This window comes from Prionailurus viverrinus, chromosome B1, assembly GCF_022837055.1.
Source record: "Prionailurus viverrinus isolate Anna chromosome B1, UM_Priviv_1.0, whole genome shotgun sequence".
NCBI lineage: Eukaryota > Metazoa > Chordata > Mammalia > Carnivora > Felidae > Prionailurus > Prionailurus viverrinus.
This window is the reverse complement of record NC_062564.1, coordinates 201,209,664-201,237,422: the sequence shown is the minus strand read 5'-3', so window position 1 is coordinate 201,237,422 and position 27,759 is coordinate 201,209,664. Positions and strand designations below refer to the sequence as shown.

General features: G+C 52.4%; 1 protein-coding gene across 2 annotated transcripts in view; it reads right to left on the bottom strand.

The window, feature by feature from the left end:
• The window catches only part of EVC (EvC ciliary complex subunit 1), a 75,254-nt gene extending 47,806 nt beyond the window's left edge, over positions 1 to 27,448 (bottom strand). For both annotated transcript variants that reach the window (XM_047857275.1, XM_047857276.1), the window contains exons 1-7: positions 27,275 to 27,448; positions 20,858 to 20,980; positions 14,672 to 14,755; positions 12,410 to 12,642; positions 11,057 to 11,141; positions 5,298 to 5,396; positions 2,300 to 2,437 (exon numbers count right to left, since the gene is read on the bottom strand). In XM_047857275.1, the coding sequence (XP_047713231.1) occupies positions 2,300 to 2,437; positions 5,298 to 5,396; positions 11,057 to 11,141; positions 12,410 to 12,642; positions 14,672 to 14,755; positions 20,858 to 20,980; positions 27,275 to 27,448 (936 nt within the window). The remainder of the gene's footprint in view (positions 1 to 2,299; positions 2,438 to 5,297; positions 5,397 to 11,056; positions 11,142 to 12,409; positions 12,643 to 14,671; positions 14,756 to 20,857; positions 20,981 to 27,274) is intronic.
• Positions 27,449 to 27,759: the final 311 nt, after the last annotated feature.

Here is a 27,759-nt window from a genome sequence, read left to right as displayed (position 1 = left end):
TGGCAGAGACGATGCCGACCACGAAAACATTCTGCTTTGAAATCTTTTTCCTCACCCCCCCCCCCACCCCTGCATCTCCTCAGGAGGAGAGGTGGGAATCACGGAGGGTCTCGGAGTATTGGGGCTCATTCAGCCGCCCAGAGCTGTGAGAGCCGTGTCATCGGCAGTCAGGACAACTTCCCTTCACCGCATGCAGGTAGATGCCAGGCTCTGTGCTTCACGCATTTTATTTCCAGGTGAAGTGCGTATTGGCTGGATGCAGGGACAGGCTCAGAAAGTTAGGTCGCTGATCACGGAGCTGACGGGAGGCAGGGGCAGAGTTGGTGAAGGTCCACCCAACTCCCCAAGGAGTGGTTTTCTTCCCCGCGGCTCTGCCTCTCAGACGCCAAATTCGTCTGGGCACCTCTGGCTACACCGGGCATGGTGGCACCAGAAGCCCACCCTGACCTTGTTGCGATGGCGAAGGGTGGAGATAAACGCAACCTGAAACACTGAGTCACTCTGAGCAGCCCCCTCCCAGGGGCTGGGCACGGCCGAGAGGAAGCGCTCACCTGGGTGCCCTGGCGCCTCGTGTACTCAGTAACCCGCTATTTGCCCCAGTCGGCTGGCAGCCCATCCATCAAGCCTCCAGCCTCCCACCTGTCCCTGCCGCCAGATGACGTCCTTCCCAACGGCTCTAAGGGAATGCGACTGTCATCCATGACACCCCACACACCCCCAAACAGAGATCGATGTCCAGCCGGCTTTGGCACTTCTCCTCCAGCTCCAGGGAGCCAGGGTGCCCCTCTGTTCTTAGAAACTCTTGATTCCCTTGATGTCCGGGGCATGATTTTCTCCCGGTCCCTCAGAGTCCATACTCTGCCTTCTTGTCTCAATTCTCCTTGACTCCTCCTCCTTAAATGCCGGCAGGATCCAAGACTGGGCACCAGGCTGCCTCCCCTACCCACTGTACAGACACCCTGGCCGGGCGTCTCCAATGCTGGAGGTCGCCGTACTTCAGAGAATCTTGGGCATACTATGAATCATCTGTCTGAAATACACAGACATGGGCACACAGGTCCCTTGCTTCGGGAGCCTGAGGACCCCGGAATCCAGGCTGAGCGCCCTCCCTCTGCCATCTCATGCCACGAACATCCTCGCTCCCCGTGTCATCTGACCCGAGCTTAGCGGACTCTCTCCATCCTTCGGCATCTCCACCTCAAGATGTCAAGCCGGGACTCACCAGCTCCCCTCCCAACTTGGCTCTCGTTCTGGGGTCCTTATTTCCACGGCGCGGATCCTCTACACCCGCTTCTCCCCCAAACTTCCTTATCTGCCATCCTGTCAGCTCTCCCACTTTTTCTTACCCCTCTGCTCCTACTTGCATTTGCCTTCCACGAAATTCCTACCGCCCTAGCCCCAGAGCCCATACCTCTCCCCCACACAGCAGCCTGAGCGGTCCTTCTGAGACAGAAACCACATCGGCTGCCAAACTCCAGTGACACCCACCTCCCTGGCACAAGATGAAAACCCTCGGGCCAGATCTCTGGCTTTATCTTGCTCTGCCTGCGCCTCGGCCCCCCCTGACTCCCTCCTCTGCCAGCATCCCTCCCCCGACATCTCCCAGAAAGCCTCTCAACGGGTCTCTTCTTCTATAAAGACTTTCCTAAACCTAGGGTGCAACGAACTTCTCTCTCCGTGGCACCCCAGCCTTCCGCTGTTTCACCTATCACAACGCTTGTGAGCTCTAAAGTCTGCATTCTCCTCACCTGTCGCCTCCCCCGCCAGACCAGCCTGTGCATCTGTCTGGCAAGGCCAGGTCTAAGTTCACTCTGCATCCCCAGTGTGCAGCACAGCCCTGGGTGCCAAAAAATGTTTGTTTAATACCTAACGTAGGAACAGGGGGCAATGGAACTGAGAAGCAAGAAAAGGGATATTTGAGAGAAGCCACCCTGGCTAGAATTTAAACCCAGCTTTCACGAGTGACGCCTCGGGCTGGAGAAGTTAGCCGCTCACATCTGTTCCTAATCCACGGGGTGGTATGCCATAGAGGGTTAGAGCAATCTTTGCTGAGAATGATCAAAAGATCAATCTAAAATTTAAACAAGGGGAATTCATTGGACTTCCCAAGGAACCTTGGCCCCTTAATCATACCTTCTCTATCACATAACTTCCGAAACTGGATCCCTGGCTCTGGGCAGAGCGCAACAGGGAATTCAAGTATGAAACATGCTTCTAGAAGCCATCTCTTTAATCTCGCCAATTTAACTGTCCCAGAAAGCAAGGTTTTTATACAGGAAAAAACTAATCCATCGCATACATTATCTATTAGCTGCTCAGAGTATTCTCGCTCCTTCGTTTCCACATCTGCCAGAGTGATGTATTCAGAATCGCCAGTCCCCAACATTTCCGTGTTTGATAGTTTGACCTGAAGTCCCTTTTCTAATTCCTCCAAGTCCTGGGAAAAATAGGGGGAAAAAAAGCAAAAAAAAAGCAAGTAAAAAATCTAATATATCTTAAATTCTACAAAAGAAATGCTTTTATCTTTCACCATATTATCATAAAATATTTCTTAACCATAACTGCCCTAGGCATTGTCCTACTTAAGTTTTGATGACAGAAATCTATTTTTCTCATTAAACATAGAGCCTCAAGAATACTAGATTCTTTTCTTCTATATTCCTCATTCCACAACCGCCCCCCCCAATAGAATGTATTTTTTAAAAATGATGAAATAATGTGTTTCACTCCTTAAAGTCCTGGAAAATACCATCACATCTGGGGGTTGGAGGGGGAATCCTTCTTCCCCACTCCTCTGGTTTCCGTGGGGAAGGAATACTCTCTACACCCTAGGGAAGGCGTGAAGCAATGCAATTGGTGGGTTCAACAGCAGGAAGTGTGCACCCATAGCTTGTCCAGCCTCTTCCTCTTTGGCATGGACCATTCAGGGGAGGCCATTGCTGTGGTGTGGCCTTGGCCCAGGGTGGGCTGGGCAGGCTAGAGGTGGCCAGCTTCGCCCCAGACGAGGCAGGCATTTACCTAGTCCTGGGTTTATGACTCTGCTGCTCAGCTAAGCCATGTCCTCCAAGCTGCCTTGTGAAGCTGACCTCTCTGTATGTGTCCCCTTGACTCTGTCTCTTAATCAACTCAGAAGTGGAGCAGGAGCTCCCTCTGTACCGAGTCCTTCAGGCCCCGCCATGGGGTACGAGAAGAGCCCCGTCTCCTCCAGGACCATGTCGAGAGAACTGGAATCTGCGCCAGGGTGGCTCCAGCTTCATTCGGAAAAAAGACGTTGCTGAAAACTGCTTCTGCATGTCCGTGGTGAAGCTGTGCGTGATTTCGGGCCCTTGTCACTACCAGAGAGAGACGCTGGCTCCTGCCAGAGGGAGAGCCTGATGTTCGGGGAGTTGGGGTATTTCGTCTGGAGTCTCTTCCCTGTAGGAAGAGGGGTGCTAGGCTCGTCACTCAGCCTCGAGGACCCCAGATACCTGCGCCTCCAACTGCACGCACCCCCATGATGCTGTTTCTCTCCCAAGAGCAGCCACCGGTCTGAGTACCTTTGTCCTCGTCTAGAAGTCGGAGGGTCATGATGAGCATTAAATAAAAGTACACATGGGAAGCACTTGGCCAGACAACCTCTCGATAAGCAGCAGCCACTGCAGTGATTACCCTGCTGTCCCGGTACTGGTGGTGGAACCGGCTCCTGGGTCTGCCGACTACAAAGCTCGTTACCGTTTTCCTGTAACATAGCTTCGTTATTACTTGTGCAATTCCCAGTGTCGCCATGATTATTGTCATTTATTCACTGGAGAGTCATTTAAACCCAGCCTCAGTTTCCTCAGCTGTAAACAAATAATAACCGCTACTCCCAGGGCTGTTGTGAAGACTGAATAAAATAATGTGTGAGGGGGCGTCTGGGTGGCTCGGTCACTTAAGTGTCTGACTCTTGATTTTGGCTCAGGTCATGATGTCACGGTGGGTGAGATCGAGCCCCTTGTCGGGCTCTGTGCTGACAGCATGGAGCCTGCTTGGGATTCTCTTGCTCCCTCTCTCTCTTCCCCTCCCCACTCACTGGTGCGCTGTCACTCTCTCTCAAAATAAACGCATAAAATTTAACAAAAAATTGCGTGAAAACCCCGTGTGCGTTGCCTGATGATGATGATACCGAGGACGGTGACGATGACCACCATGGTGTACCGTGTCCTCCCTGGGGTGTTTTGGTGTCTCCTTCCCCATGGAATGCAGGAGAGTGGGGAAGAAACCTTCTCTCCCAGTCCCCCAAATATCATGGCGGTGCAGGTGGCGGTAACGATAATGGTGTGACGATAGTCATAAGAATGATTATGATGATTGAGATGATGGTGGCGATGACGATAATGGTAGTGGTGGTGACAGCGGGGATTAAACGGTAATGATGGTGAGGACGCTGCTACTGATGAAGTTGAAGACGGTTGTTGTGGTCGTAACGAGGCTGATGGTAGCCACCATGTATCCAGGGTCTAACTATTACTTTGCCAGATGCTTCACGCACTTTCTCTCATCCCTTCCATGACCCCATAGGACGGGAATTATTATCCCATGGCACAGGAGGAACCTGGGATTCTGAGAGTTTGTGAAGGAAAACCAGGATGTCTGACTCTGAGACCCGGCTCATTTCGCGGCACGTAAGACAACGGAAACTTCATGTAAAAGACTGAGAGGAGGGGAACGCAAAGTAGGACAAACCGTTGTAACCAATAAACCGATGATGTATTTAAAAATACCCCACCTTGGGGCACCTGAGTGGCTCAGTTGGTGAAGCGTCAGACTTTGGCTTAGGTCATGATGTCGCGGTGGGTGGGTTCGAGCCCCGCGGCGGGCTCTGTGCTGACAGCTCAGAGCCTGGAGCCTGCTTCAGATTCTGTGTCTCCCTCTCTCTCTATCCCTCCCCTGCTCATGCTCTGCATTTCTCTCTCTCTCTCTCTCTCTCTCTCTCTCTCAAAAATAAACATTAAAAAAATAATTAAAAAATCCAAAAATAAAAATACCCAACCTTGGGCAGAAGCTAAAGGTAACAGTGGTTCTCTCTGAGGAGCGGGTATGACCACCACTCCTCTCTTTTTCCTGCTTTCAGTATTTTTCCAAATTTTAATAATAACCTATGGTCATTTTTACATGTGTACACATACTTTTGTATGACTGCACTGTTCAAAGGCAAATATTGAAATAAATTATTTTTACACGTGAAAGCAAAAATAGTTTCATACGATGTTGTGTTTTGCATATTGTAATAAACTCTCACTAAGTTACCTTGAGATACAGGTTGAAGACTTACTTACGTTTTCTTGTTTCGAAAGAATCCTCTGGTATAATTCATCATCAGACTTCTTTTTGGGAAGAAGATCAAGGAGGCACATTTTTAAAATCTGAATAAACATCTATGGCCAAGAAGGAAGACATAACGGAAAGGTTTAAAAATGGTCTCTCTCTCTTCCTTCCTCCTTTCCTTCACCTGCTCCCAGCCCCTCCCCCATCTCAATCTCTATATATCTCTTCACACGTACATATTTTTACTATAGAAAACGATCTCAGATTACAAATCACGACGATAGCATTTTCATGAAGCTTCTAAAAAATATGCTCTACTTCTTTTGTTGTCTTTTTAAAATTTTTTTTAAATTTTGTAAATGCTTTTTTATTCATTTGTGAGAGACAGACAGAGCGTGAGCAGGGGAGGGGCAGAGAGCGAGAGGGAGACACAGAATCCGAAGCAGGCTCCAGGCTCTGAGCTGTCAGCGCAGAGCCCGATGCGGGGCTCGAACTCACAAACCGTGAGCTCATGACCTGAGCCGGAGTCGGATGCTTAACTGACTGAGCCACCCATGCACCCCATATTATTTTAATTTTTTTAATGTTTATTTATTTTTGAGAGGGAGAGAGAAAGAGTGCAGGTGTAGGTGGAACAGAGAGGGAGACAAAGAATACAAAGTAGGCTCCAGGCTCTGTCAGAGCCCGATGTGGGGCTTGAACCCACGGACCGTGAGATCATGACCTGAGCCGAAGTCAGGCACCCAACCGACTGAGCCACCCAGGCACCCCTTGATTCAAGAAATTTTCATTAGGCGCTTAACATGTGCCATTCCTTCCACGTTGCCCATTTCCCTGTGAGTCAAGAAAATACAAAAGGCAAAGAGTGTTTTTTCTTTGTGGGAAGAATCAGAGGGACAGTTGTTTGGACCTGGGATGTATGACATCATCCACTCCAGCCTCCTGTCTTGATGGACGGAGGCCTCCTCTAAACCAAAACGTGTCCTCCCATAAGTGGGGACACCCCGGAACGTCCAAGGGTGCTATCTCCACAATTTGTTTAACCATTCACCTACTTTAGCACCTGCGGGCATTTCCAGGGTGGGGCTCTTATGAATAAAGCTGGTAAGAACATCCACGTACAGGCTTTCGTGTGAATGTTAAGTTTCTCTGGGGCAAAGGCACAAGAGTGCACCTGCTGGGTTTTGTGACAAACTGCCTGTCTTCCTGGGCAGCATCTTATATTCCCACCAATGTATGACAGATCCAGCTTCCTCGCATCCTCACCAGCGTTTAGTGTTCTCATCACTTGTTATTTTAGCCATTCTGATAGGTGCCTACCTCCCTGTGGTTTTAATTTGCATTTCCCTAATGGCTGATATCGTCAAGCACCTTTCTGTCTGATTTTTGTACGTGTGTGCTTGCCAACTGTATCTCCTTCTTGGTGAAATGTCTGTTCATGTCTGTTGCCCATTTTCCAATTGGATTGCTTACTTCTGTTGAGGTCGGAGCGTTCTTTATAGATTTGAGGCACGAGCTTCCTGTGGATACATGGTTTGCGATGCGAATGTTTCTCTTTCTCTTCTTCCTTAATGGGGTCTTTTGCCGAGCAAAAGTTTTTAATTTTGATGAGGTTCAATTTATTAGTTTTCCCTGTGTAGGTCACATTTTCAGTGTTAAGAAAGAACTCTTTGCTAGGGTTAAATCCTGAAGATTTTCTCTTCTGTTCTTTTTTTTTTTTTTTCCCCCAAGATGTCTTACATTTTACATTTATGTCCATGATCCATTCGGAGTTCGTTTTTGTACGACATGGAGGTCTGGCTCGAGGCCCATCTGTGTCCGCTTCTGGACGCCCGTTTGCTGCATATCATTTCCTGAAAAGCTTATCACTCCTCCACTGAATTGTTTTTGTACTGTCGCCAAAAGTCAGACACTTTGGTGCAGGGCGTAACACATATTGTTCTGTAAAGGGCCACTTTACCAATAGTAAGCATTTCTGGGTTGGCAAGCCATACTGTCTCTTGCGAATATTGGATTCTGCTGTTACAGCATCGAGGCAGCCAGGGGCAATTTGGGCAAGAACAGGCATGGCCAGATCGGCCCAAGGGCCATAGTTTGCAACGCTCGTTCTAAGGTTTGTTAAACACCGTTCTGTGCCAGGCTAAGATATAGATTATCTCATTTGGTTTTAACAGGATGCAGGAGGTCGGTACAATCTTCCTCACTTCACAGACAAGGACTCTTGGCTGAGAAATCTGGATAAACTGGCCTCATGTCACAAGGGACAGCCATGAGGGACAGAACCCAGAACTTTCCACCAACCTTCCTTATGCTTGCCCATGCTAACGAGCTCTAGGAACATAATGTTGTCCTGGCTTCCTACCCACGGAGGTCGAGGCTGCATAAGGTAACGTTCTTTTCTCAAGATGTTGGTCTCAAACCCATTTTCCTTTTGACCCCAGACAGAATCAGTAACGTGTATCAGTCTTGCCTCATTCCTTTCAAGTTAAAAATTTTTTAATTTGGAGACTTTACAGGCTCAGAGGAATGTGTCAACCAGGACAGGGTCCCAGGTGTCCTTCCCCCTGGATGACATGTGACATCACCACAGTACAGTATCCACTCCAAAACTGACATTGGTCCAAGTGCAGTTTACCGCAGACTTCAGTTTCCACTCATTGTCACCGGCAGTCGTGTGTGTGTGTGTGTGTGTGTGTGTGTGTGTGTGTGTGTGTATTTTTCTGTGCAACTTTACCCCAAGTACACGTTCATGTGGCCACTGCCACAACCAAGACGGAGAATGTTCCAGCACCAGGAGAAATCCCCTAGTCCTAACAATCCCTCTAATGGCACCCCTCCCCCCCCACACACCCTAATCTGTCCTCATCTCTGCTCTTCTGCTTTGAACCCTGACAGATGCAGCTTCCCTCCACCTCCTGATGAGCCTAGTGCCACTTTCTCCCTCAGGGGCCACCAGGGAGCTCTAAGCTCCTGGGCTGAATGGTGGTTGCATCTGGCCTGAACTTTAAAAAAAAAAAATTTTTTTTTAATGTTTATTTATTTTTGAGACAGAGACAGACAGACAGAGACAGAGACAGAGAAAGGGAGACACAGAATCCAAGGCAGGCTCCAGGTTCCGAGCTGGCAGCACAGAGCCTGACGCGGGGGTTGAACCCATGAACGGGGGAGATCGTGACCTGAGCCGAAGTCGGACGCTGAGCCAACTGAGCCACCCGGGCGCCCCACCTGAGCCACTTTTTTATTTTACTTTGTCATTGGCACGCAGTCAACCACAGTGTTGCCGCAGTTTGAGCTGTAACAACACAGAGATCCCACGGGTTCGTACGGGGCGCCATCTGTCTGTGGCCTGAGTCACTTCTGAGCTCTGACCTGTGGTGACGGATCTCTACCAGAGGAACGGAACTCGAGGTCTCTGCGAGAGCCTGCCGTGTTTCTCCAGGTCCCACACCCGGCGGAGATGTGCCCCGCAGTGAGGAAAAGGCCACGCGTGGAGAGCAGTCCCCAGGCGGCCTCGGTGTCAGCGTGCACATTTCTACGGGGCGCCTACTATGTGCGGGCACACAGACCTTACGCTCATCCAGACCTCTTCTGGGTTCTGTGTCTGCCATTCACCAGCTCTGCGATTTTGGACAACTGACGCGACCTCTCTGAGTCTCAGGTTCCTTGTGAGGGCACAACAGAAGTAAGGGCTTCACTGAGATCAGACATACAGAGTGCTTAGCCTAGCCGAGTACGAGTGCTGACCGAGCAGTGCTGTGACAGTGCTGGTCACGCCGCCCAGCAGAGCCCAGAGCTCTGCCCGCAGAGACGACTTCACTTCCTAGAAATTCTACGGGGTAAGAGCGGGAAAAACATTATCTTTATACCTTTCCTAAAGTGGCCCAGAGAGGGGAAGCGACTTACCCAAGGTCACACAGCCCATAAGTGTGGGAGGGTGGACTAGAACCCAGGTCTCTGACTCCTAATCCAGTGCTTCTGGAACTTTCCTAGGTTCCAGCTTACGTGTCTCCCTCCAAGGAAGCCTGGCCATCTCCCCCACACTCGGGCCCCCCTTACACATGCTCACAGCACTGTATCGTTTGTTCAGACCCACTGTCTGGGTGGCGTATTTGTGTGGTTTACTGCCGTGTCCCCGTGGAGAGTGGGCTCCATGCAGGTGGAGGCTGTCCTTGTCCCTGTCCCTGTCCACTGCGCCTGGCAGGGAGGGGAGGCTGCCCACATATAAGACGGGCAGATGAGTGACGGTGGATGCTTCCTCCAGGTCCCCGCAGGCACCTGCTGTCGGCTCTGGGGGCGAGGTGCCTGGCACCATGTAACTCGCAAGCTGGATGGGGCTCTGAGCCCAGTAACAGTCAGCCCTCCAGGGAGCCCAGAGCCTTTGAGAAGATGGCCAGGGCCACCTGCCTGCACGTAGGACGCGATGTGGCCGAGCGAAAGCAGGCGGGCTGCGGCCTCAAGGCCATGGGGCTCTCCAGGCACAGTGGGGCTGCCGGAAGAGGCTCTATTTCTGGAGTCCTGGTAGGATTCCTGGTTTCCAACACTGGCCCCTGTTTACGAGGCCTTTCCTGCTCTCACGGAGCCCGCATTTCTTTTCACTGCATCCCCAACTTGATGTTTTTATTTTTCTAGTTTCTAACGAAGCACCTCCCGGGCACGTCTGTCTGTGTCTCTGTTTCTACGTCTCTGTCACTCTCTCCATCAGTCCCTCTCCCTTCTCTTTGCAGCAGGCCTCCCCTCTGTAGATCTCATCCTTCAGTCAATAATTTGGGAGAAATCATTCCTCTTTGTAAGCCCCCTGGCCCCGATGCCTGGCCGGCCCTGCCGTTCGGTAGCCACAGTGGGACGCATCCCTCCGGCCCCCCCTGCGGCCTGGATCCAGAGCTGATTCACTGGGAGGCCGGGGCATCTGGCAGAGATGAGTCTTGGTCCGCTGCCCTCTGTGGTTCTGGTGGCGCCCTCATCCGCTCCGAGAACGCACGCCTACAACAAGGTGCCTGACTGCGCATCTCAGCTCCAATTTCGGGCTTTACGACTTGGGGTGAGTCCTCTCTGTGCCTCAGTTTCCTCATCTGCAACGTGGAATAACGGTGGCACCCACCTCTCCTGGTTGTGGTGAAGTTCAGAGCGAACTGCCTGTGTAACACGCTCAGGGCCCAGAACATAGTAAGCAATCAACAAAGTTAGTGCTCGTGAATACAATATTATCTTCGCTATTATCATTCCTTTAAAAATGCTGTGCTCTTGGGGTGCCTGGGCGGCTCAGTCAGTTAAGCATCTGACTTCGGCTCAGGTCATGATCTCCCGGTTTGGGAGTTCGAGCCCCGCATCGAGCTCTGTGCTGACAGCTCAGAACCTGGAACGTGCTTCGGATTCTGTATCTCCCTCTCTCTCTGCCCCTCCCCACTCACACTCTGTCTCAAAAATAAACGTTTAAAAAGATATTTTTTTAGAAAAGCAAAAACCACAAATAAAAATGCTGTGCTCTTTTCAATGCCTTTTACCCCCGTCTCCATCAGGACGTGTGCCCTGGGAGGAGGGTCTCATCTTTCCGCCCCACCCCACAGCTCTGGGTCAAGTACAGCCTGTGCCCCACGAACAGGCACAAATTGCTCTCTATTTTATTGTCAGAAGCCTAACACCCTGTGCCTTCCTGTCATGGAGGCTCCACTGTCACTAGGACCCAGTCCCTGAGGGCACACAGGACCTGGTGCCCGTGGAGGGCCTGTGTTCACGACCCGGGAAAGGGCGAGAAACTTGGCCGGCCACCTACCAGGTGCTTCTCCCGCCTCAGCGCCGTGTCCAGACGCAGCAGATCCTTTAAGTGAAGGTTATAGATACACAAGTCAAGGTCCACACTGAAAAGTCCAAAGAGAAACGGAAGGCCTTTGAGAGTACTTGAGGTGGGGAGGGGGGTGGCAGGGAGGGAGCACATCCCTGCTCAGTATAAGCCTCGGTGCATCCCGAGCCCAGATTTTAAGTTCTGTAGCGCGCAGAGGTTCCCGACAGCCGCCCAAGTGATCCATCCATCACTTGTGACCGGAAGGGAGCAGCTGTCTGCGACGTGACGGGCAGAAGGCAGCAAGAGACAGAGGCGGGAGAAGAAGGACACCCCACTCCGGCATCGTAACGTCTCCATCGCAAGCCCTCTCTCCTCCGCCCCTGTAGGCAGACATTCTCGTGCCCAGTTTACAGATGGGGAAACAGACTTAGGAAGTCAGTTAGCGGTCACAGGGCAAGTGGCCGGGCAGATTTGACCGTTTGTCCGGGGTGGGCACACGCACTCTGAGCAGCCCCATTCCCACCCAAACTGTGACGAGCCCAGTAAGTTCCCAAAGCTCCTCAACACCCCTTCCCAGCCACTGTCAAGGTCAGCACAGAGCTCAGGGTCTGGGCCCACTCCTTCCACAGCCCTGAGCTGAGGTTGGGCCCGGTTCGTCTCACGGGGGCAGGGCCCCTTGGACGTCACCGAACTTAAAGAGCAGAGAAGTCTGAGGACCAAAGCACGACGCTGCTGACTCTGTCTTCAGCCTCTCCCACGGGCTGAGCAGCTCGGTGATTTACAGCAAGGGCTTTGGAGATAAGGCCAAACCCAACTGTACCACTCACCTGCTGTGCGACCTCGGGCATGTTACTCAGCCTCTCTGTGTCCCTTCATTCTTCATAAAATGAGGGCAGTGATAGCAGCTACCACATGGTGTTAAGAGGAATTAATTCATTGATTAACTTTTATTCATCCATCACTGAACCTGTCCCAGGCTCCTACGGGGCAGTAGGGACACAGCAGTGAAGAAAACAGACCCGGTCGCACTCGTGAGACAACTAATCCCTGCAAAGTGCTCAGTACTCTGCCCAGTACGCAGAAGGCACCCGATCAGTGCTAGCTGGTGTTATGCAACGCCCAGGGCACGTCGACGATTCAACGACGCCCCTAATGTCTCTCCTCAGGGCTCAGGCTGGATTCCATAACCCCCACGTTGGCCAACACCACATGGTGAGCTCCAGCTCAGACACGGGGTGGCTGTGTGTCTGTGGCTGAGTTGCTTAACCTCTCTGGGCTGCCATTTTCTCCACTGACAGTGATATGGTCCACGGGTCTGTTTCTCCATCCCTTCCCCCGCCTTACCTCTCGCAGATCAGCACCTCGGGGAAGCTGTTCACCTGGACGAAGGTGCGGCTGAGGAACCTGTCGTCACTGGCGGTCGAGTGGATGCTAGACGAGGAGCTACAGTCCTCCTTCTCGGCCTGGCTCAGGCTCCCCAGGCTGCTGGAAGGGGAAGCCTCCACCGGCTGGTTCGGCAAGATGGCCTGCTTTAAGTTTTCGTGCAGAGATGGGTTGGAGGAACCATCGGCCAGCGGCTGGGGTCGGGGGAGAGAAAGCTCGCTCAGTCCACATGACCTATCGTGACTTTGCTTCAGTAATTCCGCCAGAGATATATGACAGCAGTCCCAAGAGGGCCAGGCTGGGGACACACCGGGAGGGGAAGAGTAAACAGGTAGAACCCCGTGCCCCAGGGTCACACCCACATCCACACCCCAGGGACCAGGGTCATAGCTCTTGTCCCCAGGAGGCCAGCCCCTCTGCACTAGGCCCCTACCCCTTAGCCATGAGCCTGGGTCCGCACACCAGTGGCCCACCTACACCCCACACCTGGCCGCCAACTCTGACCTCCACCTGCTCCCTGCTCCCTGCTTCCACTGCTTCTGCCTCTGTCCCAGACCCCCGGCTCTGCTCTGTCCACTGACTTGCTGACCACCTGGCTCTTCCCCACCTACACTGACCTGGGCATCACCTCCTGACCCCAGGCCTTCGAGGTGGCTCCCCACTGCCCTTAGATAGGCCCGAAGCTCCTTACCAAGGGACTCAAGACCCACACGCTGCCATGGCCACATGAGGTCACAGCCTAGTGCCTGGCACAGCTGGAGGGCTCAACAAATGTCAGCCACTACCTCTGTCCAGCTTGCTCCACTGTTCAGAATGTTCCTGCCCAAGTAGTACGGAGCCGGCTGCCAGCTCCAAACCTCCCTCGTCATTCCATACTTCTGGGTCTTTCCAGATTCTGGTCCCTTTGCCCACAACAGCCCTCACTCACTGTCTGCTGGGTGGAGGCATCCCTCCCTCCAGACACAGATCGAGAGCCTTCCATCCCTGGTAGCCTGGCCCAGCCCATGCCGGTTACGGCACACCGTCCTACAATCTCTGCCCAGACAGTGAGGGCCTCCAGGGTGAGGACGATGCTGTCCCAACCACTGGATAATCCCCAGTGCCCAGCAGGAGCCTGCCTGGCAAAGGGTGTCAACGATGAATAAATGCCCCTGGTCTGGGAGTTTTGCCCCAACACCGACCCACCAGATAGCTAAGTGAAGGAGTCAGTTCCCAATGAGCGTCCCTGGGAGCAGTCCCAGTACTGCAGAAAAGTTCTAATCTGGGCAAGTCTGTGTTCGGCACAGTGAAATCATTTCTGTGGGGCAGGGATTTGCAGAACCTGGCTCTGGCTGTCTTCAAAAGCAAATAATAACCGAGGAAACCGAACAAGTACTGAGCGCTTGGATGCCACACGCAGGGCTAAGCCCTATGTCTATAATCCCATTTGACCCTCAAACAACTGGGGGAGGCAGGAGGGCCCATCACCCCCATTTCCAAATGAAGAAACAGGAGGCCGAGTCAGGAAATGGCCCATAGTAACGGCCGAGATAAGAGTTAGGATGGAGTCTGTGTGACCCCAGAGTCCGTCTTGTTTACGGCCAGGAGAGCAGGCAACATTTTCCTCCAGTACTGGACCAGGGACTCTTTCTTCCAGGGACAGTCTCAAAGCCAAGGGCTCCTAGAAGCACCGTGGGATGTGCTACTGTCTGCAAATCTCCTGACCGCAGGTGAATTCCTGGCTTCAGGTGTAAGAGACCTATAGCCAGGGGACCTCGCACAGGTCATTGGCCTCTCTGGGCCTCAGTTTCCTTATGCATGAAGAGGCAATAACAGTATGATTTACCTTATGGGAAATGCCTAACGCATGAGAAATGCTTAGCGTTGGGCCAGCCCCGCAGTCAGTGTTCAGCAGGGCAGAAGTGGGATCTGCGAATGAGGAGCGATGCCAGGAACCGTGTCAGGGCCGGTGTTTGTGTTACTGCTAGAAGAGTAGGGTGCTGCCCTACTGTGCTGCCACTGGTGTTCCTGGGGACACCTTGCTGTACCCTGTCCCCGACAATGCCGTCATAAAGCGGATTCATCCTAAAGTTTTAGTCCATTCCACAGCCTCAAAATTATCCTTATTAAAATGACTTACCACAAAACCCTCAGAGAGGACCCAAAACCACTGCCCACTCCTACTCCCATCTCTAGTGCATTACTGAATAATTGCGTTTCTAAGACGGAGCTGAGGACTCTTACCCGGAACTTCTGATTGATGGGATAGATGACTTTTGCCTTCAGTGCAAATGCTGTGATGTTGCTGTTGAAAGATGGCTCACATTCCTGGGGAGGAAGAACACATGGCATCGGGTGCTTTCTAGAAAATGAAGGATAAACCGCTAAGAGTTGCAAAAACGCCACACCCCATTTGTAACTGTGGCCTCGGAAAGGGACTGTAACAGGCTCATTTAGATCCCAGTAGGTGATCACTTGTTAGAAGGATGGGTGGGTGGATGGGTGGATGGATGGGTAAATGAATAGGTGGATGGATGGACAGATGGACAAATGGGTGGATGGATGCATGGGTGGATGGGAAAGTGGATGGATGGGTAGATGGATGGATGGATGGATGGACAGATGGATGGGTGGATGATGGATGGATGGACGGATGGATGGATGGATAGATGGATGGATGGGTGGATGGATGGATGGATGGATGATGGATGGATGGATGGATAGATGGATGGATGGATGGATAGATGGATGGATGGATGGGTAGATGGATGGATGGATGGATGGATGATGGATGGATGGATGGATAGATGGATGGGTGGATGATGGATGGATGGATGGATGGATAGATGGATGGGTGGATGGATGGATGGATGGGTGGATGGATGGATGGATGGGTGGATGGATGGATGGATGAATTGGTTGACAGGTGGATAGAGAGGTGGCTGGATGGATAGATGGACATATAGACAAATGGGTGGATGGATGAAAGGATGGGTGGATGGATGAGTAGATGTTATATAGCACATTCCTTATTTAATTCCAAGTCTTCAGGGGCGCCTGGGTGGCTCAGTCGGTTAAGCGTCCGACTTCAGCTCAGGTCACGATCTCACGGTCCGTGAGTTCGAGCCCCGCGTCAGGCTCTGGGCTGATGGCCCAGAGCCTGGAGCCTGCTTCCGATTCTGTGTCTCCCTCTCTCTCTGCCCCTCCCCCGTTCATGCTCTGTCTCTCTCTGTCTCAAAAATAAATAAAAGTTAAAAAAAAAAAATTTTAATTCCAAGTCTTCAGCTTTGAAAGAAATAAGTATTTAAATAACATGACAAAAATTTATGAGCGTTCCTAAAAATTGTGAACCATCTTTTAGTGGAAAAGAAAACACAGAGTAGTTTTAGCATTGCCAGGGGCGTAAACATTTACACACGGTAATATTCACACAAGCCTCTGGATCAGAGCCTTCAATGAAAAGCAGTTGGGCAAGTCTTTTCACTTCTCTGAGCCTCAGTCTTCCCAGACAGAAAACAAGGTACCGTATGTGCCCCTAGGTCCGTGAGACAAAGCACCCAGCAGAGTTGCTGGGACAGAAGAGCCGCGAAGCAAGGGTGGGGAAGAGGTGCCTCCCCGGGGAGCCTTCTTTGACCGCAACTGGAAAGACTTACTCCCGGCTGCTCAAGATTCCCCACATCCTCTCTGTATCTCCCTCTGCTGGAGCCGCCCCCTGCATTTTGCTGGGCGTGCTGAATAAATGTTTTGGAAACCACCTGCTGGGCATGATGGTGAGCAGGCACCCGAATCAGGAGCCTGGCGCTCCAGACCACGAGAAATCTCGACCTGCCAGGCGAAAACTGCACCCACATCTACTGCAACGCTGTTCAACCAAACCTTTCTGAAGAAAGGGCTCCATAACCAATGATTTCTTGTTGCCAACTTTACCTCGGGATAAGATACCCTATCACGGGGGATACAGAATGATGCGGGCACTGGGACAGCACCCGACCGAGCCGGCGGTGTGGCCCAGGACGCCTCCCAAGCGGGTTTCACCTCGATGCCCTTCTGAGCAGGGTGGGGGTGGAAGCCACATGGCGAGGGCTGGGCCTCGTCATTTCCACCTGAGCTTCATGACTCACAAAAAAAAAACAGACTTAGATGACCGAGAATGGGGCAGACCACCCACGTGTGCCACCGCCTTCCACCGCCAAGGGCCCCGCCGCTGAGTCTACTGTCTTCATTTCTCATGGGGGAGACGAGACACAGAGCAGTGAAGCCGTGAGCCCAAGGTCACAGAGCTGATGAACGCCAGAACCGGGATTTGAGCTCAGATCCCCTCCTCTTTGGCTGACACCTTTCTGCCTCCTTCAACGTCGTACAAAAAAGAACAAGGGTAAGAGCCAGGAAGTTAAAAAGGAAGTGGGTGTTCAGTAGAGAAGAGCCCTGGGCTGGTGTCACCACACTCCAGGAGCACAGGCCACATCCTGAGATACTTTGTTATTCCCACACCCCAACCTGCCATGTAAAATCAACCACAAATTCCACACTCAAACTCCTAAATGTCACTCAGACCCACAGCCCTGGCCCCAGCCACCACCATAATTACCCGAAGGGCTTCAACAGCCTCATAACTGGCTCCCGTCCGTGCACCGAGTGCCTAGTATGTGCTAGGCTCTTAATGCCCTCTTGATCGTTTAATTATCACACGTCAGCCAGTTTGGGGAGGTCCGTACTATCTCCATCATCCCTATTTCATGCAGCAAGGCTCAGAGGTGAATACCTTCCAATTCATTCTCTACGTGGCAGCTGAATGATCTTTCGAACTTGGAATCCCCCTCACTGCCGGCTTAAAACCCTTCCTGGCTTCCCTGTGATCCGAGGGAGGAGGGCAAGGCCTGCCCTGGCCCCCAGCATCCAGCCCCCATCTCTGCTTGAAGCTGTGCAGGGACAAAGGCAAAGGAGGACAGTAAGATTGACAAGGCCGATTTCAGAACAGGTTACATAATTTGTGGGGCCCGATACAAAGTGAAAATGGGGGGTTGTGCATCTTATCAGAAAGTGATTAAGAATTTCAGGACAGCAGGGTCCAGAGACCAGAAGCAGGGCCCGACTGAGCTCAGGCCCTGTGTGTTTGCGCAGGCTGCACGCCCGGGGAAGCCGGTCCGGGCTGCTTTCCAGTGGACACGCGCCTGCTCAGAGAAAGCCGGGGAAGCGGAGGGCACCACTGCGCTTTTCTAAACTTCTTACAAACAGAGGCGAAGAGAAAGCGCAGCATGGAAAGGGTGGAAAATGAGAGGAAGGGCGTGGTCGCTGCCCTGCAGGGGAGATAGACAACAAAAATTGCACTTAATGTGAAAAACGTAATTAGAAGAACAGGATGAATAGGCTGGGGTCCACCCGAGACGCAGGGAAGCAGAAGCCAGGCGGGCCTGCGCCTCAAAGCGTCAAGTCCAGCTGACGCGTTCCCGCAGCCGTCCGGGGAGCCTGTGAATGCGCCCCATCCACCTGCAGTTTCCACCCCATCCACCTGCAGGATGCAAGCCCATCGAGCACCGAGGACCGACCCCGGGACGGTCACGGTGTTTGTCAGGATGAAGGACCCCGAAGGGCTTGGCAAACGGAATCCAGGAGAAAACTGGCTTCTGCTGTTTTTGGTTCTGTTTTTGTTTCTTTTTACAGCTTTTCTTACTAAGTTCAGATGCCCTCCAAATTCTGATGACCTTCTCAACAGCAGCAATACAATTATACAGAAAATTGGTCGTAGCGCAAGTTCACAATGTACAACTTCCTCAGCTGAAGCAATGCAATTATTCAGAAAATTAGTGAAAGCGTGATCGCAGGAAAAGAAAAGGCATCTCGCTCACCAACATCAAGGTGTTCTTTCAGTGAGCGCGCGGATGCGACCACAAAGGAGCCATCCCCCCAGCTCTCTTCATCCTGGGCAATGGCATCCCTCAGAGCCTTCTGGAGTTTTCGGTTTGTTTTTGACCGACGTGAGCTACTTATCGAAATGAGGGTCATGCGAGGAGTGGCCTGGGCCACAAATGCCTTGGGTTTTCTATGCATTTCAGGACATCGGCGTTAGAGCTCAGCTCGCCCGGTCAGAATCAGTCCTGGCTGCATTCCTTGACAAGCTCAGCCTGCAGAAGGCAGGGCATTTTGGCAAAGCCGGTCACTGGAACAGGCAGATCTTTAACTTAACTCTTGGCAATGATTAGCTAGATAATGGGCCTCGGCTGGCATAGCTAAACAGTTAACAGGTAAAGCGTTACTGGGAAAAACACTGAGTGTGTGGCTTCCGGGGAGGTAAAAGGACTGGGCTCCCCTGCAAACGCTGAGTGATCGATGCAGTCCTGCAGTCAGAATATCTGCGGAGTTAACCGACAGGTGATCAGACAGGTCAGGTTTCTTGTCCGATGCCACACAGCAAACAGGTGACGGGACTGGGGCCGGCTTCCGGGGTCCTGGATCCCCGAGCCTGTCGTGTTTTCATCATCTCCAAAGCCGCCCTCTGCGTGAGCAGGGCTGTATCCAGGCAATTCAACCACAGAAAGTGTGCAATTTAACAATTTCTAGCATATTCACAGCTATGCGCAGCCATGACCACGGTCAATTGGGGAACGCTTTTACCGTCTCCAAAAGAAACCCTTTCGCTGTCACCTGTCTCCCTCCCACATCCTCCTCCGCAAGCAACCACCAACCTCCTTTCTGTCCCTGTAAATGTACCTGTTCCGAACATTTTATATGAATGGAATCCTCTGATAGGTGGTCTTTTGTGACTGGCTTCTTTCAGTCAGCATATCTTCAGGCTCCATTCGTGTTGAAGCAGGTACTAGGATTTCGTTCCTTGTCATGAACACGGTGCACACGTTCTCGTGCACACGTATGTTCCCATTGTTGGGAGCATGGTTTTGATAACACGGATGATAGGGCCAGAGGGCCAGAGGGTGAGGGAAAGACACAGAGACACACGGAGATGCAGACAGAGAGACACGAGAGAGAGGGACACACAGACGGCTGCACCAACACATGCACATGCAACCACATGGGGACACCAAGCGCCTGGGGACAGAGAGGCAGGGAGCATGAGCTGGACACACAGCACCTATGTGCCAGGGGCCCGCTCCCGCTGCAGCCCCACGAGGGCAGCTAATCCATCCATCGGGCCGCGTAAGGGAAGCCTGTGTCCGGAATCCTCGGGAAGATAGATCTGCCTCGTGGGGCTGCTCAGAGAGGTGCTTGGGGGTAATCCACACGAGTGCTCACCATCATTCAAAAGTGACATATGTGAAAATGCCTGACATTCAGTAGGTGCTAAAAAAAAAATATCTCAGTTCCGTCTTCCCCTTTTTTCAGGACGTTCTCCATCCCTCCCTCTCCCTCTCCCTCTCTCTCCCTATCTACCTGTGTAAATGTCTATATTTACCTTTGGGCAATTGAGGGTAAATGGCCAGGATCCATAGTATTTTCTGGGGACCGGCAAGTGTCTAGAAATAGCACACCTTTGGAAGAAACGCCCTCCTTATCCACAGAGCTCATGCATGAAATGATGCCCCACGGCGAGCTCAGGCTGGGCAGTGTGGGGGCCAGTGAGGAAGGAACGGGGAGAATCCACCTTCAACATGTCTATCAAGAGGTCCAGAGCCCGAGTTCCTGGACGTTTACTTAACATTCCCGTAAAAGAAATAAAACAAAACGGAAACAAACTTACGTACAAACACTCACAGAGGCCTCATTCAGAAGTGCCAAACCCTGGAAACAACTCGCGTGGTGATATATCCCCACAGTGGACTGAGCAATTAAAAGGGACAGATTGGGGGTGCCCGGGGGGCTCCGTCGGTTAAGCCTCCAACTTCGGCTCAGGTCAAGATCTCACATTTCGTGGGTCCGAGCCCCACGTGGGGCTCTGTGCTGACAGCTCAGAGCCTGGAGCCTGCTTTGGGTTCTGGGTCTCCCTCTCTCTCTGCCCCTCCCCCGCCTCAGGAAGAAGTAAACATTAAAAAAAATTTTCAACAAAAATTAAAAGGGATGGATTACTGATAAATGCAGCCATACGGTAAAAGCCTCGAGAGCAGTGTGTTGAGTCACTGTCAGCACAAGAAAGTGCAGGATTCTAGAACAGTGAGACCACGGTGGTGATGGGAATCACAGCAGCTGCCACTTCTGGAAGGGGCAGGGAAGGCGGTAGATGGGGGCGGGGGGGGGGGAAGGTAAACCAGAAAGGAGCATGGGGGAGCTTTCTGGGGCGACGGAACGTTCCAGATCGGGGTGTTGGCTACAAGTGGAAAACTTAAAATTTGTGCACTTTGCTGTATGTAAATTATACTGCAGGAACAAAGCCTGTTGGGAAATCTGTCAGGGGCTCATCTGGATGACATCTGTGCTGCCAGGCGGGGCACACAACACCCAACGTGCGACTCGGCAAACAAACCCAAACACGCGGCTTACGTCCACAGCCTCCTCCTTCGATGTCTGTGCGTGTCTCTTCCTCCTCCCGGACGGGGAGCCGGTTTCCGAGGGGTCCTGTACGTTAGACTCCAAATTCTTGAGCAGACTCTGAGCATCGTCTTTCTAAAATCCAAAGGTGGGGGTGGGGAGAACACAGGGAAGCCGGTCAGCCTGGTGCCCCCATACCTCGAGCCATCACCTCCTCACCCAACGTGTGCACATCTCCGTGCCTCTGCCTGGCCCCTCTGTGCGTAGCGCCCTGCCTCCTGCCTCCTGCCCCCGCCCAGGGTCAGGTCAGCCACACAGCCTTCACGACTGTCCCATCCCCACTGGATCAAAAGTCACTCCATTGTTCTGGGTTGGTGGCCCCTGGCAGCCTGTGAGCTCCTTGGGGTAACAGCTTACTGCGGGAAACGGCCCATCAACATTAATTTTCCTGCTAACCCCCACAATGCCACTGGATGTGTTTAAGAAAATATTTCAGGTAACAGTACATTATAGAATGGTTTGTATTGGGAACCACGGCTGATCCTCATTATGGGAAAGGTTCTGTATTTGTAAATTTGCTTACTTGCTGACATTATTTGTAACCCCCCCCCCCCCAAATCAACACTTGTGGTGCTTTTGGGGGTCACTCCTGGGCAGGTGCAGGGTGGAGAGAATTTGAGCTGCCTGACTACATTGTCAGGGTCTCCTACTGCAGACAGGTGGCCCCTTTTGTTCTTAATGCCATTCTCCTCTCACACATCCGTGCTTTCTGTTGGTAATGTAGTTGTTTAAAATAACCCCTTAGTGCTGGAGTGTGGTCCGGTGTTCCTACGGGCAAGAAAGCTGGCGTGTGCCTCACGGAGAAAATGCACGTGTTCGATAAGCTTCGTTCAGGCATGAGCGATAGTGCTGTTGGCCGTGAGTTCAATGTTAACGCATCAACAATATGTGCTAAATAGACACACACATAAGACAAAGTTACGTATTGGCTGGTTAATGAAGATGCTGTGGCCAGAGTCTTACAGGAACCCCGCCCTGTGTCTCCCCTGGGAGCAATGATCGAGTCTTTGCTAATTCTGGCTTTGCAGTGATCTCGTAGGTCATGATTATCAACCGTATTTAAAATCCCATCACGCCAGAGACACGTATCAAGCCCCTCTTGGGGCTGCTCATGGATATAATCTTTGCCTTGAAGAAATATCGCCCGTTGGCCATTGAATTAGTCGGCAACTGCTACGAAGCATCACTAAGCATCAGGCTTATTCTAGTCACCAGGAATGGAGTAATGAAGGAAGTAAACAAAGCCCCTGCCTTCATGGAGTTTACATTCCAGTGACAGAGTGACATAAATAAATACGTAGAGAGTAGGGGTGGTAAGTGGTACAGAGAAAAATGACATAGGACAGGAGGATGGAGAGCAATGGGAGGGGAAGGCCTCTTGGCCAAGGTGGCATTTGAGGAAAAGCTTTTAGTGAGAGAGCCAGCTACTCAGCTCAGGAAAAGCTTTCCAGGAGAGGACACCGCAAGTGCAAAGGCCCGGTGGCAGGAGCGTGTCCAAAGAAGCCCTGTGGCTGCACCAGCGTGGGGTGTGGTAGAGAGGTGTAGATGATGAAGCCAAGGACTTAGGGATTGTTTGTTTGGCAGTTACGGCTGACCAATACAAGGGTTCCACAGGCAAGCACCCAATCAGATCATCCTATGGTAGCGACTGTAGGAGATAAACCTTACCCACTCCACACGGGGGCATCATTATTTTGCTCCCCAGTGCAAAATAACCAGGAAGCCAAGGATCGCCAGCCACTTGAGGACAAACTCTAATATGAAAGAGAAACCCCAAACAAACCAAAAGAAAAAGTGAACCAAACATAGATGCTGTGTGGGCAAAAAGAAAACTTAAAATGAATGAAGCAGCTATACTATCCTCAGGGAGCCAAGAGAAGATGTTACTTGCACCAAACAAGAACAGGGCAGTATAAACACGGAGCATTCTGAGGACAAAAAAGAACTCTTGAAAATTAAGAATGTGGAAAGCTCCATACAAGTATAAAGTGGAGAAGAGCCTTCCAGAAAACAGGGTAAAAAGACAAAGAGAGGGAAAACAGAAGAGAAGGCAATAGGAGTTCCAATTCAACCAAACCAGGAGCTGAGTTCCTGAAAGACAATAAAGTATGTGTGTGCGTGTGTGTGTGTGTGTGTGTGTGTATATTAAAAAAAAAAAAAAGGAAAAGAATCATCAAAGAGAGTGAGTTTCCACATCATAAGGCCTCCTGAATACACAGTAGGAGGGAGGGGAATCTATTGATTGTCAACAACATCCATCCTGGTGCCTAAACTGGGAGCAAAGATACTTACTAGATTCTACAGGGGAACGAAACAAAGTTATCAGCGATCAGAACAAAATCCCATGTCTCCACATCAATAACGGCAGTTGGAAGGCAGTGGGGGAAAAATGCCTTCAAGATTCCCGGGTTGGCAGGGGAGGGGGGGTTATTCCCAGCCTGGCGTCCACAACCTAACTGCTCTCACCACGCTAAGGGTAAAGACAGAAGGACACAGATACTTCAGACACAGAAGTTCTCAAAAGCACCTCCCTCTATCTCTCTCGCAGGAAGATCCAGGAGTTCATGCTCCACCCACGTGAGGAGATTAGCCCAGGAAGACAGTGCAGGAGATCCCTGGAAGAGGATGTAACTCCAGGGAGGTGAAGACGTTCCAGGGTGATGGCCGGAGAGGTCCCACTGGTGACAGCAAAAGCCTAGAGTATCTGCTGCTTGATGTTGAAAAACAAAACGGTCCCTGGGAGGGCTCCTTAAATGTAAGTGGAGATCACCCACCGCCAGAGATTCTCATCAGTGAGTCTGGGATGGGGCCCAGGAACTGGCATTTCTAACAAGCTCCCAGGAAATGCTGTTGCTGGTTTGGTCCAAATGAGTCCCAGTGGTCCAGAGAGCCAACCCGGTTGAGACGGGAGCAGGTGAGAAGTTTCCCGGTGTTTGCAAGAAGATAAAATCTATCAAATGCTTAACGCCCTCAAGTGTCTCGACAAGAAATGTATATACAAGGAGGGGTGTTCGGTGTTATATGAATGAGCATGCAGAATTGAAGCAAACGGAAAAAAACCTGGGTAACTATTAATTTCAGCGAAAACAAAATGCAATGAGAAAAAGGAAAGTAATCACAATTGCAGCTGATCCTCGACTCACGGTAAAAAAGTGCTTCCAGAATCCTGACAAAGGGAACACTGAACGCTGATTGAAACAAAATTACCCAATAGCCACACAGGGAGGGTGGTGGTGGCGGCTGGGGTGGGTGTACATATGAAACAGAAGAAAAGAGAGCTGAACCCTCCCGGGGGTCCGGGGGTCCGCAGTGTGAAGTCAACGGCATGCCTGAAGCCAAAAATGCAACAAGGAGCCAGGGAAGCAAGTTCTTTAGAAAGGGGAAGAAAATTACCCTAAAACCAGCTGAAAGAATTAGATGCATTGCTTTCTGAGACAGAGTAAGTGAACACTTGATGAGCAGGTAGAATGCCAACGCAAATAAAAAGTTTTGATGATGAGATAGATACAACGAACACACAAAGGAAAAGGAAAACAACAGAAAGAAAGCGGTGCAAGGTAAAATTATGAGCTGGGTGACCTGGACCAGAGGAGAACAGGGAACCCAGCATGCAGGAGGGAAGAAGTACCTCATCTAGCCTGAGGGGGTCTTTTCTCCGCCTCCTGAAGGATCAGCGGGAAAGGTCAGAGAGTAGGGAAAGCCGAGAAAGGTCACTGCAGGCAGAGAGAACAGATGTGCAGAAGTGGAGAAGCGTCGGCAGCAAAGAGATTCTGGGTGGCTGGAGAACAGGATGCTGTGGGTGCCTGGGCACCTTGTGTTGAGGCTGGATGTCCCGGGGAAGGTGACCACCTTGTACTCCATTTCCTTGCGCTGGGAAATCGGACATAATCTTCTGTAGGCGACCAGCAGTCACTGGAGGTTTTTAACCCAGACAGATTGCTGCGTGGGCATTTTAGAAAAAGAGACGTAGGGAAGAGAAGAGGAAAAAGGAGTCCACGTAGAACGCTGCTGCTGGGGCGCCTGGGTGGCTCAGTTGGTTAAGCATCTGCCTGTTGATTTCAGCTCAGGTCACGATCTCCCAGTTCGTGAGTTCGAGCCCCATGTCAGGCTCTGCAATGCCAGCGCAGAGCCCGCTTGGGATTCTCTCTCTCCCTCTCTCTCTCTGCCAAACCTCCCCCCCTCCATGCACACATATTCTCTCCCTCTCTCTCTCTCAAAAATAAATAAATAAACTTCAAAAAAATAAAGAAGGCTGTTCCTAAGGTCCCATCCAAATCATCAGAAAACCCCGTCAGCCCTACCCTGGGGCCAGAGCCCCCTCTAAGGCTACTGCCCTAGTCTGAGCCACCATGACCTTCAACTGGACTAATGCAGGCCTTAGCGGCCAGCTGCACAAACCCAAGCCCCGTGAGCCTCAGCTGTGACACGGGCCACCGCTATGGTGTGAAGGTTTGCACCCCACCCCCCACTCACAGGCTGAAACCCCAACTCACAAGGTGATGGCATTTGGAGGTGGGACCTTTGGGAGGTGATTAGTTCCGGAGGGTCCAGTCTTCCCGAAAGGGAGGAGTACTTTTACAAAAGAGTCCCGGGGAGTCCCCGACCCTTGTACTCTCTGAGGACAGTGAGAAGTCAGCAGTCTGCAACCTGGAAGAGGCGCTCACCAAGAACCCAGCCGTGCTGGCCCCTGATCTGGGACTTCCAGCCTCCAGAACTGTGACAAATAAGTTTCTGTGGTTTATAAGCCACACAGCGTACGGTATTTTGTTACTGCAGCCCGGACAGACCAAGACAGACTGACCGCTACCACACCAAGTAGCTGATGGCCTTCAGAGCTTTCGGCTCTGATTTAGGTGTTCAGACAGACTGGGGTTGAAATCCAGCCCCCCCCCCCCCCCGTTTATTCACCATGTGGCCCTGGACCGAGAACAACGTTGTGGAGCCTCGATTTCCTAACCTGGCATGTGAGGATAATGACAGCTCCCCCACTCAGAGGTCTGGAGCGAGAATATAGAACCCAAATCCCACAAGCGCTTGGCTCGGAACAGGTCACCCAGCAAAGGCTCTGTACGTGTAACTTCCCTCTTCACACAAGAAGCTGAGGTCTCTCAGTGTCCCTTAATCACCAGCGGGATGTGACAACCTCAACCTTGCCCATAAGCATTCAACACATTTTACTTTCAGCCTTTATCACTCCTTTCCAGCAAAAACGCTCCCCGGAAGTCCAGGGCAATATGAAAGAGCCCGCATTTCCACCTGCTGGGCTTGTCTCCTCCTTGAATGGGCCAGGAACTCAGGCAACAAGACCACACACCTCAACTCAGATCCTACCAGACTTTATCCTTCAAAGAGGTCAAAGCTGCAAGGACCCAAGACAGTGATCACGTCACTCCTGATCGAATGAACGCCTTGCTGTATGCCAGACCTCTCCACACGACACCCGATCCCGCAACAAAGGTCACGCGAAGCCCCCATCAATCCCCTTCGTGCAGCTAGCCTGTGACCACTGCCTCTCATGGAGAGTACAGTGACTTTGGGCTTAGACACGCATCTGTCACTTTGGCAAGTCACTTCACCTCTCTGTGCCTCAGTGTCCTCAAATGCACAGTGGGGTCACTGACAGAACAAACTCACAAAGCTGTTTTGGGGATTCAATGAGATACTTCAGGTAGACGATCCGGCTCAGGGCCCGACACACAGTCAGCAATCAGCAGGTGTTAGCAGTATGGTTTCCCATCATGGAGCTCAGCAGGTTGTGTTACAATCAAATGTTTACTTGCAGCCTTTTTCTGGAGGCTGTGAACCTCCAGCAGCAAGGGCGGGGTCTACCCTGCAGGGAATGTCCCGTCTCCGCCCCTCAGGACGGTGGCTGCCAGAAGGCGCTCATCAAACTTTGATTGTAGGGATGAATGAGTGAATGAATGAATGCATGAATGCATACCAGGGTGGCAGCCGGGTTTACAGAGGCTAGTTGGGTCACCCACCCAGCAGGAAGCAGAAAGGATGGGTGGGGACCGCAGCCCCCCCACCCCACCCCGTCCACCGTGCTCAGCCGGGCCCCTCGGCCAGCTGCGAATCCAAACCCGTGGTGCCACAGATGTGGAGACTGAGGCCCAGAGCGCTTTAGCGGCTGTCTGTGAACGCAGGGCGGAGTCGGACGGAGCAGCCACTTCTGGGGGCCCCGGGGTGGTGCCCTCTTGTCACTCCACCGCCGCCCTCCCCTCCCCCACTCTGGAATGGATCTCCAGCCCCCTTCCCAGGGCAGGACCAGGTGCGCGCGTTGCCCGTGATCTCGCTCGAGTGCGCACGGGGCGCAGGAGGCCCGCGCCGCGCGCGTCCCACACCCGCGCGTCCCGCCAACCTACCCACCTGGTGCCGTGGGCGCGGGCGGGCTGCGCGGCAGCCGAGCCAGAGGCCGAGGCCGAGGCCGAGCGCGGCGCCCAGCAGCACGGCGGGGGCCAGCAGCGCGGGCGCCGGCCGCACCGCGTCCCGGGCCAGCGGCAGCCGCGCGTCGCTCCCGCAGGCCGCCGCGCCGCGGGCCATCGGGGGCGCTCAGGCGGCGGGCGGGCCGCATCGCCCCCGCCGTCGCGCGCCGCCTCGGCCCGCCGCCCGGGGCACCGTCCACGCCAGCTCGGCGACAAGCGAACTCGGGGACCGGGCGGGCAGGGGCGCGGCGCGCTCCACCGACTCCTCCGGCCTGCGCGCTCTCCAGCCTCCGGCTCCGGTCCCCCTTCCCGGCGCGGCCCGGCCGGAGGGAGGAGCCTTGGGTGGTCCGCCCAAAACTTGGAGCCGCCCCCGCCCGGCCTGCCCTCGCACTGAGCATGCCTGGAGCGAGGCGCGCGGCTCGGCCAGGG